The 23,964-nt window shown below is 38.9% G+C and overlaps 1 protein-coding gene across 1 annotated transcript; it reads left to right on the top strand.

Annotated features, from left to right (window-relative positions):
* Positions 1-9,016: 9,016 nt before the first annotated feature.
* Positions 9,017-10,288, top strand: LOC124153296. The gene has a single exon (XM_046526393.1). It carries the CDS (start codon positions 9,017-9,019, stop codon positions 10,286-10,288), a length of 1,272 nt encoding a protein of 423 aa, XP_046382349.1.
* The last annotated feature ends 13,676 nt before the right edge of the window (positions 10,289-23,964 follow it).

Raw genomic sequence — 23,964 nt, 5'->3', positions numbered from 1 at the left:
GCCTAGGGAGAGAGCGGGTTAGTACATGCAATAAGAAAATGACCATTCCCCCAAGGAACATCATACGCCCCATTACTATACACGGGAAGTCATCATGACACTAGGAAGAAAATACCACATTTCCCTCCAAGTGGCACAGTTTCATCCCCATGTACTGCAATGGTGTACAGCGTATGCCAGACCTCGGTTCGACACAAAAAAGAACTAAAATTGACGCGAGCTAAAATTCCTAGCCTTACTCGACGCAATGATCACGGCCCTAAAGGCCCAAAAGCTAACCTAGTTTTGAAGCTGGGGTCCTCTTCACGTGAAGTTCCGATGTCTTGAGCCTGGGGAGAGAGTACATACAAGGAAAATAAATAACCCTTCCCCCAAGGAATCGCATACGCTCCACTACAATACACGGGAAGTCACCATGACACAAGGAGGAAATCACCATTTTTCCATCCAAGTGACACAGTTTCATCCCCTAGTACTGCAATGGTGTACAGCGCATGCCAGACCTCGGTTCGACACAAAAAAAACTAAAATTAACGCGAGCTAAAACTCCTAGCCTTACTCGACACAATGATCAAGGCCCTAAAGGCCCAAAAGCTAACCTAGTTTTGAAGCTGGGGTCCTCTTCACGTGAAGTTCCGATGTCTTCAGCCTGGGGAGAGAGTACATACAAGGAAAATAAATAACCCTTCCCCCAAGGAATAGCATACGCCCCACTGCAGTATACGGGAAGTCACCATGACACAAGGAGGAAATCACCACATTTCCCTCCAAGTGCCACAGTTTCATCCCCGTGTACTGCAATGGTGTACAGCGCATGCCAGACCTCGGTTCGACACAAAAAACTAAAATTAATCCTCGTTAGGTCCTCTTCTCTCTTCTCCTCCTAAATTTGGAGGACACACGAGTCACACGGATTCTTTCGCCGTTCTCATGAAATAAATCGCCATTTTCGCTCAATCGCGCAACGTATCGCATAAAACGCAATGTTGTCACGCATATCGTATCGCTTTTCTTCGAGCTCACATTGTCGTCTTCTCTCTTCTACATTATCCTGTAATATGGCTGGTTAGTGCACATGGACATAAAATACAAGTTTGCAAGTCACCCAAAAAATGCAACACTAAACAAACAAATCACAATCACGCATTAAATATGCTCAACATGGTACCTTCATGCATGCCAATTTAATTTTTGTATATCAGGCCATCTTAGTTATTTAATTTTTGTACCTTTGGTATTCTGGGCGCCTTTTGAGTATGTGATTTTTTTCACCGTGTGTTTTTGTGTACCTTGTGCTCACGAGAATTCTCATAGGAAGACCCATGTACTTCATAAGCCTCTACCATAAAATAACCTCATGTGATCCAATTTTACCATGAGCTGAATTGAACTCATTCCTTGTTAGACCAGTTAGTCCCTCTTATAACAAATATCAAGGAGAGACCTTATGTAACCTTCATACCTTGATGTCTACATTATCCTGTAATGGGGCTCGTTAGTGCATATGTATGTATGTATGAAATACAAATTCAAAGTCACCAAAAAAATGAATCACCAACAAAGAAATCATAATGACACACATCAATTTGTTCAATATAATACCTTTATCTCTGCCAACTTAAGTTTTGTAGTTTAGACCTAATTTGTGCACATTTTGATACCTTTTGTATTTATGGCGCCTTTTTTCAAGTTTTCTCTTTTCACCATGCGTTTTTGAGTACTTTGTGTTAACGAGAATTCCCATAGGAAGACCCATTTGCTATTTGAGTCTATCACCATATAATAACCTCATCGGATCCGATTTTACCAAGAGCTGAACTCAACTCATACCTCATAAAACCAGCTGGTCCCTCTTGAAACACACTTATCAAAGAGAGACCTCATGTTACCATTACACTGCGGTATATACCATGCTAATTAGCTTTTATTCCGACGAATTCTGTTGGGAAAGACACAACATATTAACGGCATCACAGAATTCACTGAATTATATAAAAATAAACCCTCAGCAATGAGCAGAGTTCTGCTCATCACTGAAAACCTCTCTATTTGGTAGGAGATCCATCTGCCGCAAACACACCTTCCGTAGTCATAGATACATGCTGTATCTCCTTCATTGTGAATCCTCCATTTTGTCAGCTTTCTGAATGCTTCGGAAAACTGCACGATCGTTTTACTCCTGATAAGCAGTTTCTGTACTCACACTGAAATAGAAAAAAAAAAATATTATTGTAGTTTTGAAGTTTATTTTTGACACATCGGTGAATATCAATACTAATTAATACATTAAAGTTTTATGCCAAATTTATATTGCCATTTCATGCTAGTTATTTACAAATTAATTTGTTTTCAATACTTGTACGTTAGGGTGTCCCAAAAAAATCGAAGTCGTTTTTTTTGGAACGCATACCCTCTTGATTTATTTATACGACGTCTAAACAATTTTAAATAAAATTTTATATACGTAGGACCTCGGAAACCCGTGCCGACTTGTGTTGAAACATTTCAGTATTTGCGAAGGAGGGCGCCGCGGAAAACCTTCCATATGATAACCCTATGGTGACTGATGCAGCAGTTTTACCTGAATATAAATTTTTTTAAGTAATGGGAAACTAATGTATGATGTTTGAACTTGGTCTGGTGACTGGTATGATGGCTGGTTTTTTTTATAACCAAGAAATACTAAGTATGCCGCACGGGCGGCGCGCCCAACGAAGGGTCCCACCGCAAGAAACGCACCAAAACCCAACACCTCAAGTTTGAACGCCCGAATGGAACTGACAATGAGATGGTAAGCACACAATTACTGCCACAATGTGCAAAAATTAGACGTAGTACAAATGGCTAGACTCACAGGTAGCGCACCCTATGGTTTTTTTGATAACCATGAAATACAAAGTATGTCGCACGGAGTGCGGCGGCGCGCCCACCGGTTAATGCGAAATTAGCGAAAAATTCACCACATTGAACAATTGTACATTGTACAGTTATAAATTGTACAAGGTGTGTAAATAAATTAATTAGACTGATAGCTTAGTGTTAGATCGGGCAATACTGGTGACGCGGGACTTGGAGAGGAGGCAGGTGAACATGTGATACGCTATCAGTGCGAGCTGGAACTCGCAAGAGTCACGTTGGTTGTCCGCAGTGATTGTTTAGTGAAGCAGGTTTTGCTTGTGCGTTGTGAAAGCGTGTTAACGCGTCGAGGTGTTTGTGATACTTGATATTTTGTAAGTAAAAGTATTGTTTTCAATCAGTGAACAATGAACATGTCAGTTGAATTACGTAGTTCTAAAAAGGGTATATTTTTAATAGGGTGCGTAAAGTATCAAATAAAAGGTTCAAAACTGCCCTCTAATGAACAAGTTCTGGCAGTTTTATTTTATAATATCCGTGAAGTGACTTTAACTGTCAATGAAAGTGCAAATCTCACTATTCGCGAATCTTTTGGGAAAAGGCACGTATACCTACCAAATCTTTCCCTAATTGTGTGAAGAAACTAGTGAACCTATATCAATTTTGGGGGAGTTACAAAAAATCCAAAGCGTATTTAAGCAGCGCCGACAAGAGTTTGTCAACAACTTAGATAATTTGTTTGACATTGCACACGCCGATGCGCTTCAATTAATAAAAATAGATGAAGACAGAATCTTCTTACAGCGACAGAGAGAGCCAGGTCAGCCTGGTCACTTAGCTGGAGTGGACAAAAAACTGGTTTATAAAGAGGAAAGGGCGCGCCTTAGAACTATTGAAGAAGAAAAGCGACGTGCTACATATTTTTCCACCTCAACTCCTTCAACTTCATCTTATGAACCGTTACAAAACGACTCATCTTCTGATTCTAATGAAAATGACATGCATTTAAAAGAAGATTTTCCAACTCTGATCCAGAACACGCAACCCGGAACCAGTAAAACAACTATGCGGAAAAATTTCATTACTCCAAAATTAGTAGCTGCGCTAAATAGGTGTCAGTTAAGCATGAGGGATTCAGTGTTTATTCTTGAAGCTACCATTGAGGCACTTGGATATAATACTGGTGAATTTCCTATACGTAAGTCCTCGATTCAAAGAATTCGTACGGAAAAACGGAAAGAGCGTGCGGAAGCCATAAAAGTTCGTTTTCAAAACGAGGTACCAGAGGTTGTGACTGTTCACTGGGATGGCAAACTGTTGCCTGCTTTAGATGCTCGAAAATCAAAAGAAGAACGTCTTCCAATAGTTATTTCATACGCAAATAAATAACAACTTATTAATGTGCCAAGGTTGGAAAGCTCTTCAGGAAGCGGACAGGCGCAGGCTGTTTGGAACACGATTGTAGACTGGAATCTCGAAGATAAAGTGCAAATTCTTTGTTGTGATACTTCGGCTTCAAATACGGGTCATATCAATGGTGCCTGTGTGCTTCTTGAACAAAAACTTAATAGAGATATGCTTATTTTTGCTTGCCGCCATCACGTGTATGAAATGGTGTCAAAAAGCGTGTTCGAAGTAAAAATTAGTCTAGTGACAGCAAATCCCGACATTCCACTCTTCAAAAAGTTCCGAGATAACTGGAATGGTGTTGATCCAGATAAAGCACAGTGCTATAAAGAAAAGCTCGCATTGCACCTGACTGTTTCCGAAATTGACAATCTCCTTGAGTTTTACCGAACTGAACTGACCAAAGAAATAGTCAGAGATGACTATCGAGAGTTGATAGAGCTTTCTGTGATATTTTTAGGCGGAGATACACAGAGAAAATTTAAAATTCAACCTCCAGGTGCCATGCACCAAGCTCGATGGATGGCGAGAGCAATTTATTCCCTAAAAATATCATTACTAAGTGATGAATTCAAAATTACGATCAAGGATAAGACAGCGCTGTTAGACGTTTGCCTGTTCGTAGTGACATCCTATGTCAAGCCATGGCTCCAATGTATTTTGGCAGTAAAAGCACCTTACCAAGATTTGTGCTTTTTGAAGTCAATGAAGGCTTACGAAAAAATTGATAAAAGCATCTCAAAAGCTATGGAGGCCCTAAACGGTGGTTTATAAGTATTTTGAGAAATGAATGAATCGCGGAAGGAAGGAAGGAAAGCGTTCGACCGGGTCCCTGGGAAAGCGTGTCGTAGGGGAGACTGGATCCGGTTGTGACAATTTTCATTAAATCGCCCTTAGTTCTGTTAGTAGACTACTAAGCTCAACAAAGAGTATTTCCTAATGTAATTTGTATATCAATACACATTTTAATATTAAATTTGTATCCCTGAACACAATTGCTAGCTCATATAGGAGCAAGTTTAAGAAAAAATTTAGGTGTCACAACCGACCACAACCCGATGGCGCTTGTGAGAGGTTTCCAAAATACTCTAAAATGGTCTGAAATCATTTTAATTGCAAGCAATGGTTGACACAATATAGCATAATCTTCTTTCTGAGGACATTGAAACTTAATATCAAAAGAAATAAAATATGAGAACACTTTAATCATTTACAACTAATAAGGCAGTGTAGCATCTAAAAATATTATGTTAGTCTTCACATGTACTCTATAATTAATACATCAGTCTTCATAAACAATTAGTTGCGAAGTTGAGTAAGTATTTCTAGTTATACTTTAAAGACATTCTATCGAAACATAAAGTCCATAAGGAGATAGTCCAAAATAAATGTCCGCGCTGCGTGTGAAGTATTTTGATGACTGCTGCTGTTGTTAATCCGAAAAGCGATAACACTTCGTTTTAATACACATGCTGACGATGCTTTCATTTTCGCCTGTACCAGGGCTATCGCGTTTACGAAAATATCTTAGTAAAGGCATGCGATTTACTTTGCGCATTACCTCAGCTCTCTGTAAAGAAGTTTCTCGTTTCAATTCTTTGTAATCGTATCTATGGTGCAATATGCCCCACTATTCTCTTTTAGTCTTTCTCACGCATATTCTGGTCATATAAAACAAGAAAAAAACAACTTCTACCTGTGTCACAACTAGGGATGGACGGATCCAGGATTTTTTTCGGATCTGGATTCGGATCGGATCCTTGATTTTCGGAGCAGGATCTTTCGGATCGGATATTTTCGGATCCAAATGCGTTTTCAAATTCCTGACGCTGAGATTACCCCGATGATTGTTCGATCTCTTGGGAAGAGTCACACTATGTGCCAGTCGTATTTTGCTTTTTTTTAATTTTCCACGGCTGAAATTCTCCTACGTAACCTCTGCGAGAGCTTTCAAACAAAACGGTTCATGAGTAGGACAATAATCGCATGCGACGGCGCCTTCGAGGAGAGAATCGGAACTCTTCCCACCCCTTATTCATTGCATTCACTGAAGCTTGCATTCACTGAAGCTATTATTTAAAATTTCGGATCCAGGTCCGATGTCTCCCGCGACTTTGGATCCGATGTATCCAATGAAGGGCAACATCCGCGGGTATTTGGATCCGAAGTATCCGATCCGACCATCCCTAGTCACAACCGTACCCAGGAAGAATGTCACAACCGTACCCATAACACTTTTTCGCAAAAAAAACAAACGCAATGTCGATACGGAATGACTTCCTCACAAAGGAATTGCAGCTATTGAACGAGGAATGTCTATCTTATGTGGAGGAAAAATACTCAGATTACGATCTATATTCTTGTAAAAAAATCATAAAAAAATCGAGCAAAAATATTTTCTTTTGACTGTTGAAAACCAATATGTATTCCTGCTGCTAGCGCGCGATGCCTGACGCAATACTGTGACACATGTTCAGATGTGCAAGCTGCTCCTCTATCCCATTGCATAGTCCGCTTTTCCCAATAGTTTTGCTAATAGGACGACTGTCACTAATAAGACAAAAACGCATCAATCCAATTATACCTGCCATCTTTCTCGATTTCCTGTCGTATTATTAGCTTAAAACATGGCACCACTCTGAAAATTTAAAGGATTTATAAAATACACCCAAATTAGTAAACTCCTGTATTTAAAATACAAAATAAAATTAGTTTCAATATTTTCTCTGAGGCAAAACGTTCGTGTCTTTCGCCAGGCAGCCATTCCCTGGGGAACAGAGTGGTACAAGCAACTCAAGGCCATGACTCATGTGTGTATAAACAAATGGGAGGCCATCCGGCGTGGTCGGGAAGGATAGTGCCCAAAGCTGGACCTAGGAATACACGCTCACATGACAGGAAAAAGAACAAAGCAGGCACGAAGGATGGTATACATATGAAATAGTAAACAATGGAAAAACGATTTCCGTAGATATATCGCGCCCGGGATCAGCTTATACTCCGCTCCACAACATTATTGTTTACATCAAGAAGGCTAAATCAAAGAGAAGACTTCATGAGTCAATGTCCATGGAGGAAAAATTAGTGATGGGATAGAGAGGGAAATGAAGAAGACCATTAAGTGTGGAAAGGATAATGGCAATAAATCAGTTACAAATCAATAAAAAGAAAAATAAGATATGAAGCAAAGGAGAAGGGACGAAAGAAACATTTAAGTAGGTCAGCAAAAGATGGAATAGCTGAAAAATGATGCTTCCTCAGAAGTTACCGATTCACAAGCGATGAGCGAAGGAAGAAAAATAGTAGAATAGCGCAGGCGAAGCGGGCATTCTACGGACGTGTGGATAACCTTGCAGGAATGGACGTTGTCAGAAGCAGATGGGTACTACGTATTGGTGGAATCTTTAGAAATGTGGAGTGGCAGAAGAATGATGAATATCACATGTATAGAGTTTATATTTATTATCAAATGGATCAATTGGGAATTCCACTGAAAATGAATGATCATGCGATTAAAAAATATCCTCCGCACTGGAAATTGCAGTGAAAGAAGTCCTTGTCTAACCTGCGTATTATTCGTAAAATTCCACTCTGAAAATTGTATGCTAATCTTGCGAGCCTAACGACCCATCGCCATGTTGGCTGAGGGTGACGTCAGAGTCCAGAACACAAAACGTTCACGTGGTGCCAGTAGACTATTTGTCAGAATTTTAGAAAATCCTATACATCTCTTAGTTCCTTTTTCTCAGCACAATGTATTCTCAAACTCTAGATTACCAGCGAACGAGAGAGTTGATTTTATTTCTGTTAAATTTGAATTTCGCGGATTCTTACCTCTGCGCCGAGAAATCTACATTGCTAGAGAAGAAATACGCGGCCATAAGTTAATCTACCTTCAGAATGTTCCCAAAATGTGCCGTAACGAAGTCGGAGTCAGCCATTTTACAATAAGTACGCTGTAAAATATTTAAAGCTATTCACAACTATTTTTCTCACACCCTTCAAGTCATGAATTGGGTTCGTTGTTGCTGTTTGTTATTGCCATGGAGCGAATCTGCTAGCTGACGTCATTATGACGTCACATTTTTATTCTGATTCTCGCATTCTGACGTCACAGGGCGTTCTTGCAGCGCGAAGCAATTTAGTAATTTCGCGAACGTTGAAGCTCTGTATTAACAAGAATATTATAATTATGAAGTCATATTTTTCACATGTTAATAACTTTCACTTAATTATCTATGCATGTAAAAAATTACTATTTTAATTTTATGAGAGCGCTCCATTGTGTGAGCAATGGATCGTCCAGAATGAGTAGATGAATTCATTAAGAGTGTAATAGAGAAGAAATACGCAAATACGAAAATACGTATTCCTTTTCTATTTTTCGTATTTCGTATTTCCTTATTTCGAAAAGAAAATGAAGGAGTTATTAGAAAGCGGTCCTTATAAAAAACTAAAGAAGGACCCAACGGGGAGCATAAAACGAAAAACCACCGAGTTGATTAAGAAGATCATTGTCGACACGCAACTACGGAGACGCATAACACCTCAAGACCCGAAGACTCCTCTGATTTATGGCTTGCCTAAAATACATAAGGAGGGTACTCCGTTAAGGCCGATCATCAGCGCCATAGACTCTCCCACTTACCAGCTGGCGAGATACATTGCCACATCCTTGCAGCTAGAGGTCGAAAAAGCGAACTCTAATGTCAAGAACTCAACACATTTCCTCGATCTCATCCAAAACGTCAAAATGGAGATGGACGACATCTTAGTAAGCTTTGACGTGGTGTCCCTCTTCACCAAGATACCGAGAGGGAAAGCCATTAGTACCCTCCGGAAGACATTTGGAGAAGACACAGCCAACTTGGCGGAGATATGCCTAATGACGACCTATTTCAAGTGGAAAGGAGAATATTACGAGCAGACAGAAGGGGCACCAATGGGGTCCCCCATTTCTCCCGCTGTGGCCAACATATACATGGAAGATTTCGAGACGTCAGCTCTAGAGAAGGCCCCCTTCAAACCGTCGATGTGGTTGCGGTATGTAGACGATACATTCGTAATTTGGAGACACGGCAGAGAAAAGTTGGAAGAGTTCCACCTCTATCTTAACAGCATTGACGAGGACATCAAATTCACGAAGGAAGTGGAAAGCGACGGGAAATTGCCCTTCTTGGATCTCCTCATCATAAGAAAAGAAGACGGATCATTGGGCTACACCGTCTATAGAAAACCAACAAACACAAACAAGTACCTACTAGCCGGATCACATCACCATCCAGCTCAAATTTATGGAGTAATGTCCACAATGATCCACCGATCGATCACTCTCACGGACGAGGACCACAGGGCCGAAGAACTAAACAAATTAACGAACATACTTATGAAGAATGGATACAGACGGAGAGAAATAAGGACGGCCATCTCCCGCAAATTAAGTAAAAAGGACTCAAGGATGGAAGAAGAAAAGACCGAAGAGCAGCAGAAAAAAGCCTTCCTGCCGTATATTAAAGGGGTCACGGATAAAATATCCAGAATACTACATAAACATCAGATAAAAACCGTGTTTAAGCCACGCACGCAAATTAGAGACATCATTCGAAACGTGAAAGGAAGGGAAAAATTGGAAACGGAGGGAGTATACCAATTAAAATGCGGCACATGCGACCAAGTGTACGTGGGTGAAACTGGACGCACAATAAGAACCAGAGTGAAGGAGCACAGCGCGGCGATTCGACTGGGCCACGCCGATAAGTCAGCAGTCGCTGAACATGCCGCACAAGGACATACCATCGATGTAAACAATCCAAAAATTCTCGCCAGGGAGAAATACTTTAAAACGAGGATTTTCCGGGAAGCCTTAGAAATCAAAAAACATAAAAACAACTTCAACAGAGACAACGGACAGAAGATCAGTGACACATGGCTTCCGGTCATTTCCAGAAAAACAAGTTTCCAGAAAACTCCCTACCCCCCTCCCCCCTCCCTAACTCCCTACCACCACCCACCACCTATAAATTGATGCGAAATAAAGACAACACGGTCATTCGCCATGATGAGGTCTCCGGCATAGGAGAAGAAACGTCGGCCATTTTAATAACATGACGCGGGATATTCCAAAAAAAAAAAACATAAATCTACGAGATAAGTAGGTTTAAAAGTCCGCTAGGAGCTTTGGCCACGCCCACGACGCGAAACGTATTTCTATTGGCTGACGCCGTGTGACGTGTGAACCTCATGAATGCCGCGGGTGAAACGCTTGAAGAAGCCGTAAGCACATATGGTTCGTGGAAATAGTGGCCAAAAGTTTATCATCATGGTGAAAAGAACGTTAATTTTGCTCTGGCTGATTATCGAAATGTACTGACATAATCAACTGAGGCTCGATGAACAATTTTTTGTCTTAAAACGAATCATTTCATTGAATTGAAACTTCTTAAGATGAAATGTTTACAGTTTTGATAGAGACAGTAATCACGGCAATTATAGTGGATGCTTTAATTTGTGGAAATACCATTGTAAAATCCTTTACTTATTAATGGTTTTTAGTTTCAGGATGAATTCCGTAAATTATGTTATAAATTAAAAAATGTGCTATAGTTATAGCTGTTTTCTTTCTCTCTGCAGTGAGAAAGTTCGGGGTTCTCACCGTTTCTTTTAGGATTAGCATTCAAATTTCGTTGGAAAAGCATTTTTAAAGCAGAGGCCTTGCTTTGGCCAACTGTGCTCCTGATAATTCTTCAAGTCAGTTTCGTTCTATAAAAAATGGTAAGCAGTTGTCATCAAAATGATAGAGGAACTCAGAGATGGGGATTTTTACGTGAAAATATCCGTTAGTTCCAGTTATCCGTTATATTTACATCTGACAATGAGTTACACATACAGTCACTTTCAAAAGTTTTAGGACAAAGTTTGTGGCACCACTTATGCTTCTAAACAAAATTTAGTATCCTATACTACTTTCCTAATTTACTGCTGTGCTCCACTAACATTCCGCTTGTGAGTGATTATATATATGCACTCAAAGGGATAAATTATTTTATACTGCAAATTTATCATTCCGCTTCTATTTATGCAGGATGTAATAATTATTTCGTATGCATTTACTGCATACTTGAACCGGTTTTCAGCCTTATTTTTTATAATACTTATTTTTTGAGTAATTTTATGTTATCGAGGCGGCCAAGTGGCCATCGATTTTAGCTGTGCTAGTAAAGGTTGAGGGATCGGGACTGTATTTAATCATTTTTTCAGCTTTTTCTCTCGTTTTCTTTCTTATTTACACGTTTTTTGTATTCGTAATTTCGCTTTCATTGCTAATACGCTTTCATTGAAGCTAATTCATTTTCTTAAATAAAAAAATGGTGGATAAAATAATGACGCCGGCATTAACGCACAGTTCGAAGTCTAGCTAGAGGAGTCACACATTACATTTTATAATTTGACACTTATTCTTTTTCGATTGATGATAGTTCAAACTATTTGCTAGTATTCATTCATTATGCATTTGCCTTTGGTTTCTCTGTTTTGCTGTAAGATAAGAAAAGTTAAAAAAGAAAGAAAAGTTATTATTTACTATTTGTGCTTCTATTTATAAACCTTGCGGCACCGTGACTCAAATGTGCGTATTTCTGCTTGTTGTGAGTAATATGATATCGTAGTATTTCCTGGAGTACAAATTTGTGATTATGATGTATTACTTTGTACTATTTGACACATCACCAGGTGAGCGTCGAAGACCCTTTCCGTTACAGTAGTTGGCTTTTAATGCGCAAGATAGAAACAAAGAGTGAAAACCGAGGCAAATATGTAGTAAATGCACACGAAATAATCATTAAATTCATCATAAATTGAAACATAATGATATATTTTCAATTAAAAAATAAAATTTCTCGTTGAGCGCGTAATTATTTAAGCACAAACGAACTTTTGCGATGTGTGGCCAAAGACAACAAAAGGAGTAATGGAAACTAAATCCCATTGAGAAGCAGAAGAGACTTACATTAAAATGGCCCTCACAAATTCTCTAACATAGGAGGGAAGGAATATGCTGTCTCCGTGCAGCGTCGTACCACCGCCTTCCTTGGTCTGGGTCGTCTGGCACAACAAAAAAATACTTTTCTTATGTTTAACGAGAGGTAGATTCACATTAGGCACACAACAGTACACGTAAGGTTTCCTCCCACTCATTTAAAATTCTCCGTTTCATCTACCATTTATTTATACTCGAAATAACGTCTACGATAATGCACTCCTTATGTAAGCAATACAGACATCATGAGGTTTACACGTCATCAACATGGCGTCACCCGAGAAATACGTTTTTGGCGCGGAATTCAAGTTGAAACTTCAAACTGCTCTAGGGGCGAAATTATTCAGCGCTCAATGGTAAAACTTGGTGAGAGGCTTTCTTACACCCATTGCTTTATAAATCAAGCATAATATTTGGTAGTGTAATCCCTTCTATTGTCTGACGTCACGAGCCGTAGGTTATCAACCACGCCTTCCGACAATGCTTGCAGTTGTTTATATTTGTAAGCCATTGCGGTGAAAATGGTGATTGGGTTGTTGAACGCTAAGTTATTTGGAGTTTTAAAGCTTTTGCGATGGTTTTGTGAGCAACAGTATTGAATATAAGTGTTCAAGAAATGGTGTACTAGTGTTGTCTGCCTCTGTGCAGAGGAAAAAACACAGAGGAAACGAGTGTGCGTTTTCAAATTTCCTAAGGGCGAAGAGACGAAGAGGAAATGGATACTTACCATTCCAAGAAAAGACTTCCAGCCGACGAAATATTCTAAGGTGAGTTACTATCTTTTTCTTCCTATTTGGACGGCGTGATTATTCAGGGAAATGTTAATATATTGTAAATGTTGATCGTCATTAAAAGTGAATTAAAAAGATATTTGGCATAAGCATTGACCGGTAGACGAATTGTTATTGGTTTTTGAAGCAATTCTACTCTCGAGTGTATATGCAGGTTGATTTCAATATTATTTGCGTTATCGCTTGAATAATTAATGGCTTTAATTATTTCATAGTACTTAAATGTCTTTGAAATTCTCGCATATCAACGCTAAGTAGAATATGGCGCTTATCCTCGTGTTCTAAGGTGTTGTTATTAAGAAGAAATTGATTTATTTGAGGGTGTTATGAATAGTTTTTGTTATTAGTAAATTGTGGAAACATGTGAAACACTCGGGATGAATAAATGGGATACCTACTTGTGTAATAAATATGACCCATGCCTACGATGGAATTTTACATTATTTGTATGTTTATGCATCCATAGGATAGTATTACTCTTTTAGAAAAGAAGATTATTTTGCATTAAGTAGTTCTTACATAGGTAATATGTACTAACTAATCGTGTTAATCTGAGAACGATTGTGTAGAGAGCGAAATCTTAAAGTCTTCGATGGTATTAAATGAATGATTCTTCAGTAGTTAATAAATTATGGAAACATGTGAAACGCTCGGAATGAATAAATGGGCTACCTACCAGCGAGATAAATATTGCCCATGTCTAAGTAGGCATTTTAGATCAAATATTGTTAATCTAACTACCATTGTGTGCACAACGAATTATTTAAATCTTGTTTACTACACCCTTATCAGACGAAAGTATTCTTCACTTGAAATACAGTTGATTTTCCGTCTACCAATAAAATTATCTTTATTTTTAAAATGTGTATCCGGCATTTTCTGTTTGAAGATGTGCTTCATTAAAGCTCCTACTTCGATGAGAAGTCAGGAAAACTGCTGGCTGTACCATTGAACAGCCCAAAACTGAGGGATGGTGCCATGCCAAGAATCTTCCCTGATTGCCCTGGGTACCTTACCACTTCGGAGCAGACCAGGGATGCGCCATCAATTAGGGAACAGCGTCTTGAAAGTGCTACTGTGGAAGCTGCTTTTGCTGAGTTTGAAAACTCAGGAAGCATATAAGGCTTAGAAAAAGCTAGACTCTTTCGGAAACGTAAATTCTCTGGTGTAGATAAATAAGCATTCAGCATTTTGGGATGTGGTCGTGAAGCCGTGTGCTATAATATTAAAGCATTTGGAAGAGTGTGCACCACCTCTTATTACTTACTCATTATTAGTATACTTTCATAATAATATGAAAGTATACCACTGAAAAAGGGAATTAAAAGCAACAGGCAAATGCACTCCACTTTTTCAAGCCTCTTTCATGTATGAAAGTACCTATGATGTGTTGGACAGAATTGAATAACTCCACATATAATATAAATATTTATAGCGATATTGTAGCTCTACTGGAAGAATGAAAAATTAAATACTCTGCAAATTAATCTTTGAATAACTTTATCAATCACAAATGCCTCTTGTTCCAGAAAAAAAGGCAAGTAGGTTCAAGAAAAGAAGGTAAGTAAGGTACATCTGTGACATATTTGTATTTGCTGCAATGTTTTGTTAGTATCTCCTGAAGTTCATACATTTTGCTCGCAATTCTGGTAATTTGGTTTTCCCACATCCAGTTACTATCAAACGGCTCTGCTCTTCTTTTAAAGTTGGTCCAATTAATGAGCAAAATGAGCATGGGTTTCTATCTTACGTGAAGCACCGAGTATCTCATTACAGAGCCACGAGCGTTATATCACCCTTATGATGGGTGAAGTTCATTTGAAACCCTTTCTTAACTACAAGGGCAGATGTATAGTAGAACCTGCATATAACTCCAGCAGTTTAGCTTCTAGTGCTCATGTATTCGCGGTAGAGAACTTACTATATTCATTTAAAGATGTTGTCCATATTTTGCCAGTGAGTACTCTGTCAGCCTGTTTTCTAAAAGATATTCTGAAAAAAGTCATCATTGGTCTCGGAAAAGTTGGTCTGGATGTGGTTTGTGTTATAAGTGAAAACAAATCCATCAACAGGAAGGCAGTATCTCTCTTCACCAATACACCAAGGCTGAGTATAGTTTATCCACATCCTTCTCATCATTTTTGACCATTACTCTAAAGGCTTGACTCTGTCCATATGTTCAAATGTATTCGCAACAACTGGATCAATAAGAAAAAATATTATTTTCCCAACTGAATGCATTATATGCTACATTTCTGTGTTATCGGGTAGGACATGGTATTTTTCCATTCAAAACAATTTCCCCAGATACTTAATCCTAGTTCACCGTTTCTTAAAAGGTTACAATTCGCCCCATTGAGTGCATACATGCCATGAAATTATAGTTTGCAGATAGGTCTAATCAAAACAATCCCTATGTAATTTAACAGAAGCACAATCTAGTTTTACCCTAATCTTGCGCATGTCTAAGAACATAACTTTTTTATTTCATCATCGTTTAATGCAGCGATGCTGAAAAAATAGAAGCCCCGTGAAGGATGTAAAAATCCTATGACGTCTATGTTATAAGTAACACTGATGCGTAAAAAATGTTTTACTGAATATAAGACTTTTAATGATATTCTCGAGGTTTCGAATGCATTTGGAAGAAAGCTGTTTCTCTTCAAAGAAGATTTTTCGGCGAAGGCGTTGGTCCATTCGAAACAATTATGTTTCCCGAGGTAAGGATTTACTGTTAACATAATTTAAATGTAAGTACATATGATATTATATTAGGGAATTGTAGACGGAGAAATGTCTGTTCACATATCGTTTGGTTTTCTTACGCATTCCCCACCAATCGGCGCTATCAATGGCAGTCTTCGCTACTCCCTCCGTCCGCCTACGACTCGTGACGTCACGATGGAGCGCACAGGCCTTGTCTCTCGGTGGTCGTGGTTGAGAACGAACTTCATTTTTTCAACTGAAACTTCCGACAAAAATACGGAGATGTGGTTTCAATTAATACAAAACATAACCGAAAACCTTCATAGGAAGAACTTCTAACCGATAAACGACATATAAACACTCATTACGATCTGTACTCTGCAATTTTTAAAATGGCGGTTACTAGTAATTAATAGTTATAGCGGTGACTCCGCTCCCAAATTGAATCAAACCTTTAAAATCATTGCTACTTCGTCGTAAATACAACTATTTTTTATCTGATTTGGTGGCATTCCATTTCACAAAGTCGAATGCAAATAATAACTTCCACAGTAACTTTCAGAGGCAAGGGACACGGCTCTAGTTACAACTTATATCAATCGACGTATTGCAACTCTCTATAGATGCATTTTCAATCGTTTCCTAGGCATTTTCTCAAGTGCAAATTATTAATATTTGAGGCACAGGAAAGAATGCTGAAAATGGTATACCCTATATTTCTGGAAAGTTCGAGATGATAGCGATACGTTTTAAATGAGTATTCATGGCCAATAAGGACAAACGCGAAACTTGCGACAAAAACACCGACGAATGGATTAAGTCAAAATATTTTCGAAGATTTTCAAAGATTTTCAAAGAAAGAACTTCAAGCCAATGAACTACCTATTTATACCCATTTTGACCTGTATTTAGCAATTATAACTATAGGTACAGGGGTCAGGTCGGCTGGTCGGCAATCGCCGAGGGGGATGAGCTCAGGGTCCCCCAGAACGCTCGCACCATCGCGAATATCATGCATGAAAGATGCAATAAAAAGGACTCTGATTACTTGAACCAAACTTAATTTGCTATCATAATATTCTACCTTTTTATTGGTTGCATTAGTTACAATAAACTCAGTGTAAAAAGATTATATAAAAAGTAAGTAAAATAAACGTGTCAGAAGAGACCTCGATGCTATTTCTATTTAGGTTAATCGAAAATGTTACTTTAGATGTTTTTTAGATGTCAGTGCAGTTTCAAGAAACAGATTCACTGAAATGATAATAGAACCGATAAATAGATACTTAAAAATCTATGAGCAGTGAAATTCCCATTTTTCATAGCCTTTTTTCTCTCTAAATTTATATTATTTATATTATTATCCGGTTTTAAGAGTAATAATAGCTTCGAAATCCTTTTTCGGAGATGCTTTTCCTACAATTTTCCGGAAGAGGACGCCTAAATTCCCCCGTAAGGCGGGCCCCATAATCCCCAGACCGCCCCTATATAGGTTTATGATTATTTTAATGTTTACGGCGGTGACTCTGCTTCCAAATTGGATCAAATAAAATTGAATAAAAACGTGAATTTCTTAATAGACGGACTACAATTATAGTGGAGGTGTTTCATTTCTAATTCTAAATCGGCCAAACAGATATTCGTTTATTTCTTTTGCATCCGTTTCTTGGGTGAGAAAGCCATAAAGTCCTCTTTAAAACATCTTAGAAGACGCGACACCAATACTTGTGCGTGCCCCTACAATCACAAATGAAATCACAAAAGAAATTCTTTCTAAATGAGTTGTGGATTAACGATGGCTCACAACATCAACATGTTGTGTTTTTTCGCCCAGGGACAAACTGGAAGAATCCGCACTGCGAGATTAGTTGGGCCTTCGCAAGTCATCGCAACAATTGACATATGAAACACAATTTGTAAATAAAAACAAATTCGGGAAGTACGTGAAGATTCTGAAGGCTAAAAACACGGCTATGACATTTCATTTTGACACACATGACGAAACCAAGAACACAAATCTTGTCTTATAAAGTCATCATTTTAATAACTTCAGTCGTTTAAAAAACTCAGAACTAACTTTTTCTTGAGTCATCTGCATAGATTATGTTGATGTTCAGGATGTCTTCTTTAAAAAGTGAAAAAATATAATTTCGCAATCGAACCCTCCCAGAACTTTGCCGCAACCACCGCGCACAGTATAGACCTACTCGGCCACGGAGCAACGTATTAGTAAGAGATAAATGGTGAGTCCAAATATGAATCTAAAGATAGGAAAACCGTGCCACGGAGCTTGAAAGAAAACACTCAGACGGCGCAATGTGAGTGTGTACGTGAGTTACCCCAGTACATTCCATCCGCCAATCTTAATTCTGATTGGGCTCATGCTCCTGCAGTTTGAATCCAGCTTCGGTAGCTAGGTCGCGTCCACCTCCGTCCTCGTCGGCTCATGGTGGCATACGAGTGAGGGATGGAGGTCGCTTTATGTGCCAACCTCACAAGTTTTCGTGACACGGCCCCATCAGTCAAGTGGGAGTATGGGGTGTCTACATACTTTTGAAAACGATAGTACTTTCTTAGCGATTGTGTGTTCTGTGTGGGGACGCTGAATGCTTTTGTCCATTACACGGCCGAGTCGGCTAGTCGTGTAGCGAGTAGCATATTTGAGCACTGTAGCTCTTTTTTAGAGTAAAGAGTTGGGCAGAGTGTAGATATATTAGTGGGTTGAAAAATAAAGGGGTAAGTTCAAAACTTTTCACAGACAAAAATTCTTCGAGTAATGAGAATAGAGTAGTAGAAAGAAATATCAGCGTTTCAGAATCAGCTTTACCGAATTACAATAATACAGGTATTACTTTTAAGCACGAGAAGCGTCAGTCGAGCAATACTTTCAAAGGCAGTCAAGGCTCAAGTCATTTTAATAGTGAGACAATAACTTATGCATTTCCATTTATCAGCGGTATAGAGCCTGTGAATAGTCTATTCGACAACAGCAAATCAGAATTATTCCCAAATCTCAGTAATACTAGTTCCGAAGTTTTAACTGTGGCTGTGGTTAATTGGCGTAGTTTAAGAAATAAGATTCCCGAATTCCACCATTTAATTCATAGTACGAAGTGTAACGTCATTTTTGGAACAAAAAGTTGGCTAACAGATGATGATTCAGACCATGAGATCTTCCCAAAATCGTTCACTGTTTATCGGAAAGATAGAATTAATCGAGTTGGGGGCGGAGTTTTTATAGCTGTAAAGAATTCAATCGTCAGCCAAACGATAACCGTAACTGAGACAAGCGTTGAATCTGTGTGTTTAATTAAGCGTCCAAAATTCAAAACTATTTTATTATGTGTGTATTACAGACCACCTAACTCGGATATAAGGTCAATGTTGGATTTTCAAAATCAAATAAACAGCGTAGCATCCAAGTATCCTGAAAGAAACATGATTGTAGGTGGAGATTTCAACGTACCTTCTATAGATTGGGAGACTTATAGCTTCATTCCTGGTGGGAGGGATAAAGTGACCTGCGAGGCTTTATTACACACTTTTACATCTAATTCATTGTTTCAAATAGCATCCGCACCAAACAGAGGAGAAAGTATGATTGATTTATTAGCGACAAATATACCACATCAGGTAATAAACGTTGGCACTGTCGAAGGAATAAGTGACCATAGTGTCGTAACTGCAAAGTTTTCTCCAAATACTGCTGTAAACTTTAAAAAAAGAGCGTAAAGTTTACATTTTTAAAAGAGCTGATTTTGATGGGTTTAAGAGTCATCTGAAAAATGCTTTCCCCGAGTTTCAAGAATCAGTATTAAAGTTAAATGTAGAGAATACTTGGAAAGCTTTTCTTTCGCTCGTAACTTCGGGAATAAATAGCTACATCCCTAGTAAAGCAGTAAAAGAAGGCAGCGAACCGACATGGTACGACGCGGAAGTGAGAAAATCATTGAGGCGACAGAGAGCGTGTCATGCTAAAATGAAAAAAGTCAGAACGGATTTATCCGCTTATGAACGCGAGCTAATAATTAAAAAATTAACGCCACGAAGGAAGAATTCAGGAATGCGTTCACGAATTTTAAAAGAAAAACACTAGTAGAGCAGTTACAGGATAACCCAAAAGCATTTTGGTCATATGTTAGGGAAGTTCAAGGTAAACGATCTACCGTATGTTCGCTGAGAAACGACAATGGAGATGCGTTGACAAGCAGTTACGATAAAGCCAATTTATTAAATTCCTACTTTAAGAGCATGTTCACGGAGCCTTCCGAAAACTCACCCGAGACCGATGACAATCCCTGTATACATAAGATAACAGCTATTGACATTACTACGCTCGGAATAGAAAATATAATGAAATCGCTCAGTCCAAATAAATCACCTGGTCCAGACATAATCCCTTCTCGCGTATATAGAGCGCGCCTCTGATATTGCCCCCTAATTGCAGTTAATATTCAGTAAATCCATCAAGCAACACGAAGTACCTAATGACTGGAAAATCGCTAATGTAACGCCAATATTTAAAAGTGGAGACAGGGATCAGCCATCTAATTACAGGCCGATATCTTTAACGTCCATCTCATGCAAGGTCCTTGAACACATCGTAGTCAGCTCGGTAATGAAACACCTAGACGCGCAAAACTTATTAATGGGAACTCAACATGGATTCAGGAAAAGCTGATCGTGCGAAACTCAGTTTGCGCTTTTCGCCCACGATATTTTAGTCTCCGGGGAGGACAACATTCCAGTAGACGCGATTTTTCTTGATTTCAAAAAGGCATTTGATAAAGTACCCCACGGAAAGTTAATAATAAAACTGAAATCTTACGGTCTAGACGAAGATGTCATTTCCTGGATAAGAGAATTTTTGAGCGACCGCTTCCAAAGAGTAGTATTAGACGGCGCAGTCTCCAATTAGATTAGAGTCACTTCTGGCGTTCCTCAGGGTAGTGTCATAGGCCCACTCCTATTCCTTCTTTTTATAAACGACATTGGCGAAGTAGTAAACAGTAAGTTACGATTATTTGCAGACGATAGTGTAGTTTACGGAGAAATCCGTTCCAGCAAAGATATAGATGAACTAACGAATGACCTTGCTGCTATCCAAAGCTTGGTGCGATGCTTGGCAGTTAGAAGTAATTTTGAAAAAATGCGTCGTAATGAATTTCTGGAAGAAGAACAACTCCCTACAACGTAGCTATATAATTCGGGGTACCCAATTAGAGACTGTTGAATCCTTGAAATATCTAGGAGTTAGACTCAATAATGACCTATCGTGAAATAAACATATTCGAGAAATAATCGGTCAAGCTAATCGTAAAATGGGTTTTGTTAAAAGAAATTCAAGAGCAGTGTCTTTTCTGACGAAGTTAACCATATCTTACGGACGCCAACATACTACGGAAGATCAGATCATATAAATAAAGTAAGAGAGATAGATTGTAGAGCAGAAGGTTCAGAATGTCTTTTTTTCCACGATCATTAAGAGATTATAACGGCAGCAATAGAACTCGTAAATTGATTGCATGACTTGTAGTGTAGCCTACTAACCTATGTAAAAATCAATGCATGTTTCTTAATTCAATTATTATTTCTAACATCATACAGTAGTATACTTTGTTAGTATACGGGACGTTTTTTGGACGGTGTGGTGTGCCTGTGGGAGTCCAAATGCATGCTGCATGCTGGTGATTGATCACCCCCTGCCAAACACCCTAGAGGTGGCTCGCAGGGTATTATGTAGATTTATATGTTTCATTTGTGTATCATTATCATCTGCTTTTCTGGCATATCGTTTACTTCCCATTTCATCGTGGCAATGATAGAGAAGGCATGGACCTTCCAGGCATTGTCAATCATTGGTTTTCGGAACCTCGGGGACCTTCCAGGATCTGGTATCTTCTTTGCGACGTTTGACTCTTAGGGTTAGGGTTTTTTCACGCCTACGTCCCTTTGGTGGTTTTATTTTTTTCGGCCTCGGGTCCCTTTCGCATCTGAATTCCTCCTTAGTTCACCATGGTAGATGCTATACGGCGAATGCTGAGGGTTGTCAGAGAGCAATTCATTCCTAGCACACAATAAATTTGAAGAACAAAGATGAGGTGGGGTAAACCTCGTTGAAGAGCAATAAAACTGCGGCCGGGCGCTACATTTTTTGGCTGAAATGATCCTTTTCGACCGTGCGGCGGCTTCCAGTGAATTAGCGTGCTATGAAATACATTTAAAGAGTCCGCTTTCCCGGCGTGTGACGACGAACGGGTATTCTGGATATTGTGAAAGTTAAAAATCCAGAAATTCTTGGAACATATCTTGCACAGGCCACAAGTTCGATTATATTCGCCACTGTTGCTGTTCTAAAGATTATTTCCGTTGAATATCGAGCCTCACTGAATATCATACGCTGGGGCTACTGGAAAGCCCTAAATGCAATAATGTAAAGAGAAATCTATTATAAGTAGATACCGTATTGAAAACCAAGTAGCACTATAACATCAAAGAAACCTGGCATTGTAACCTTTCCTCGGAAAACACCTCGCGCTAGCGACGCGCTCGGTCGGCCTGGCGGCGGTCGCGGCAATGCATTGCACCGTACCACATTTTGAGGCCAAAGTCGCAAATAATCTCAAGATTTTTCTTTTGATATAGACTCTAAAGACTCTATGCTTTTTATTCGCGTCAAAATCTCCGGGGGGCTCGGAGGTGCCCAAAACGATATTGCTATTTATATTTAAAACTTCAGGTAAAAATAGCATAAAATTTAACCTTTTTTTTCCAATTGAAATGAGCTATGGAACTTTTTAAAAATCACCAGTGTTTGTACACAAAGGTTCCAATTTATGCTTTGAATTTTTTTAATGTTAATAAATTATCTGAAACCTTTTTTTATGAAGGTTAACTTCTCTTTTAATGAGTGATTTTACGCGTCTGGCGTTTTTATCCCGGATCATTCATGTTTGTCCAGTTCTACAAACTACAATGAACCACGAAATAGTCGAAGTAATATCCTATATTATAGATCTTATAGTGAGGAATACGAATAGTACTTTCAAAAATCCCTTCAAAAAGTTGAAAAAATGACTTTCGACCAGCTTTTTCCGTGCCGTGGACGGCGGCGGTATATAAACGACATTGGCGAAGTAGTACGCAGTAATTTACGATTATTTGCAGACGACGCTGTAGTTTACAGAGAAATCAGTTTCAGCAAAGATATAGAAGAACTAACGAATCACCTTGCTGCTATCCAAGCGTGGTGCGATGCATGGCAGTTAGAATTAAAGTTGGAAAAATGCTTCGTAATGAATTTCTGGAAGAAGAATAACTCCCTACAATGTAGCTATATAATTCGGGGCACCCAATTGGGGACTGTTGAATCCGCGAAATATCTAGGGGTTAGACTCAATAATGATATATCGAGGAATAAATATATATTAGAGGATATATTCGAGAAATAACCGGTCAAGCTAATCGTAAAATGGGCTTTGTTAAAAGAATATCAGGAAAGTGCGACGACAAAGTGAGAGAAATTAACTACTTCTCCCTCGTTAGACCACATTTGGAATACGCTGCCAGTGTTTGGGACCCTCATGAAAAAGGATTTATAAGAGAGTTAGAACGCGTGCAAAGAAGAGCTGCCAGGTATGTGAAAGGTCATTACGATAGTCTTGTTAGTGTAACTGACCTCTTAGATAAACTCGGATGGGAATCTCTGTCGGACCGTAGAATGAAAAATAGAATAAACCTTTTAGATAAATTCAAGAGCAGTGTCTTTTCTAACGAAGTTAACCATATCTTACGGACGCCAACATACTACGGAAGATCAGATCATATGAATAAAATAAGAGAGATAGATTGTAGAGCAGAAGGTTCAGAATGTCTTTTTTTCCACGATCGATAAGAGATTATAACGGCAGCAATAGAACTCGTAAATTGATTGCATGACTTGTAGTGTAGCCTAATAACCTATGTAAAAATCAATGAATGTTTCTTAATTTTATTATTATTTCTAACAGCATACGGTGGTATGATTTGTTAGTATGCGTGATGTTTTTTGGACCGTGTGGTGTGCATGTGGGAGTCCAATTGCATGCTGCATGCTGGTGATTGATCACCCCCTGCCAAACACCCTAGAGGTGGCTCGCAGGGTATAAAGTAGATGTAGATGATTGTTTA

This window comes from Ischnura elegans, chromosome 2 (assembly GCF_921293095.1).
Source record: "Ischnura elegans chromosome 2, ioIscEleg1.1, whole genome shotgun sequence".
NCBI classification, from domain to species: Eukaryota; Metazoa; Arthropoda; class Insecta; order Odonata; family Coenagrionidae; genus Ischnura; species Ischnura elegans.
The sequence above is the reverse complement of the archived record's forward strand: the minus strand, read 5'-3'. Positions and strand labels throughout refer to the sequence as shown.

What these genes read in the sequence shown, in the direction of transcription:
- LOC124153296 (XM_046526393.1), top strand. Translation starts at nt 9,017, where the DNA reads ATGGAGATGGACGACATCTTAGTAAGCTTTGACGTGGTGTCCCTCTTC.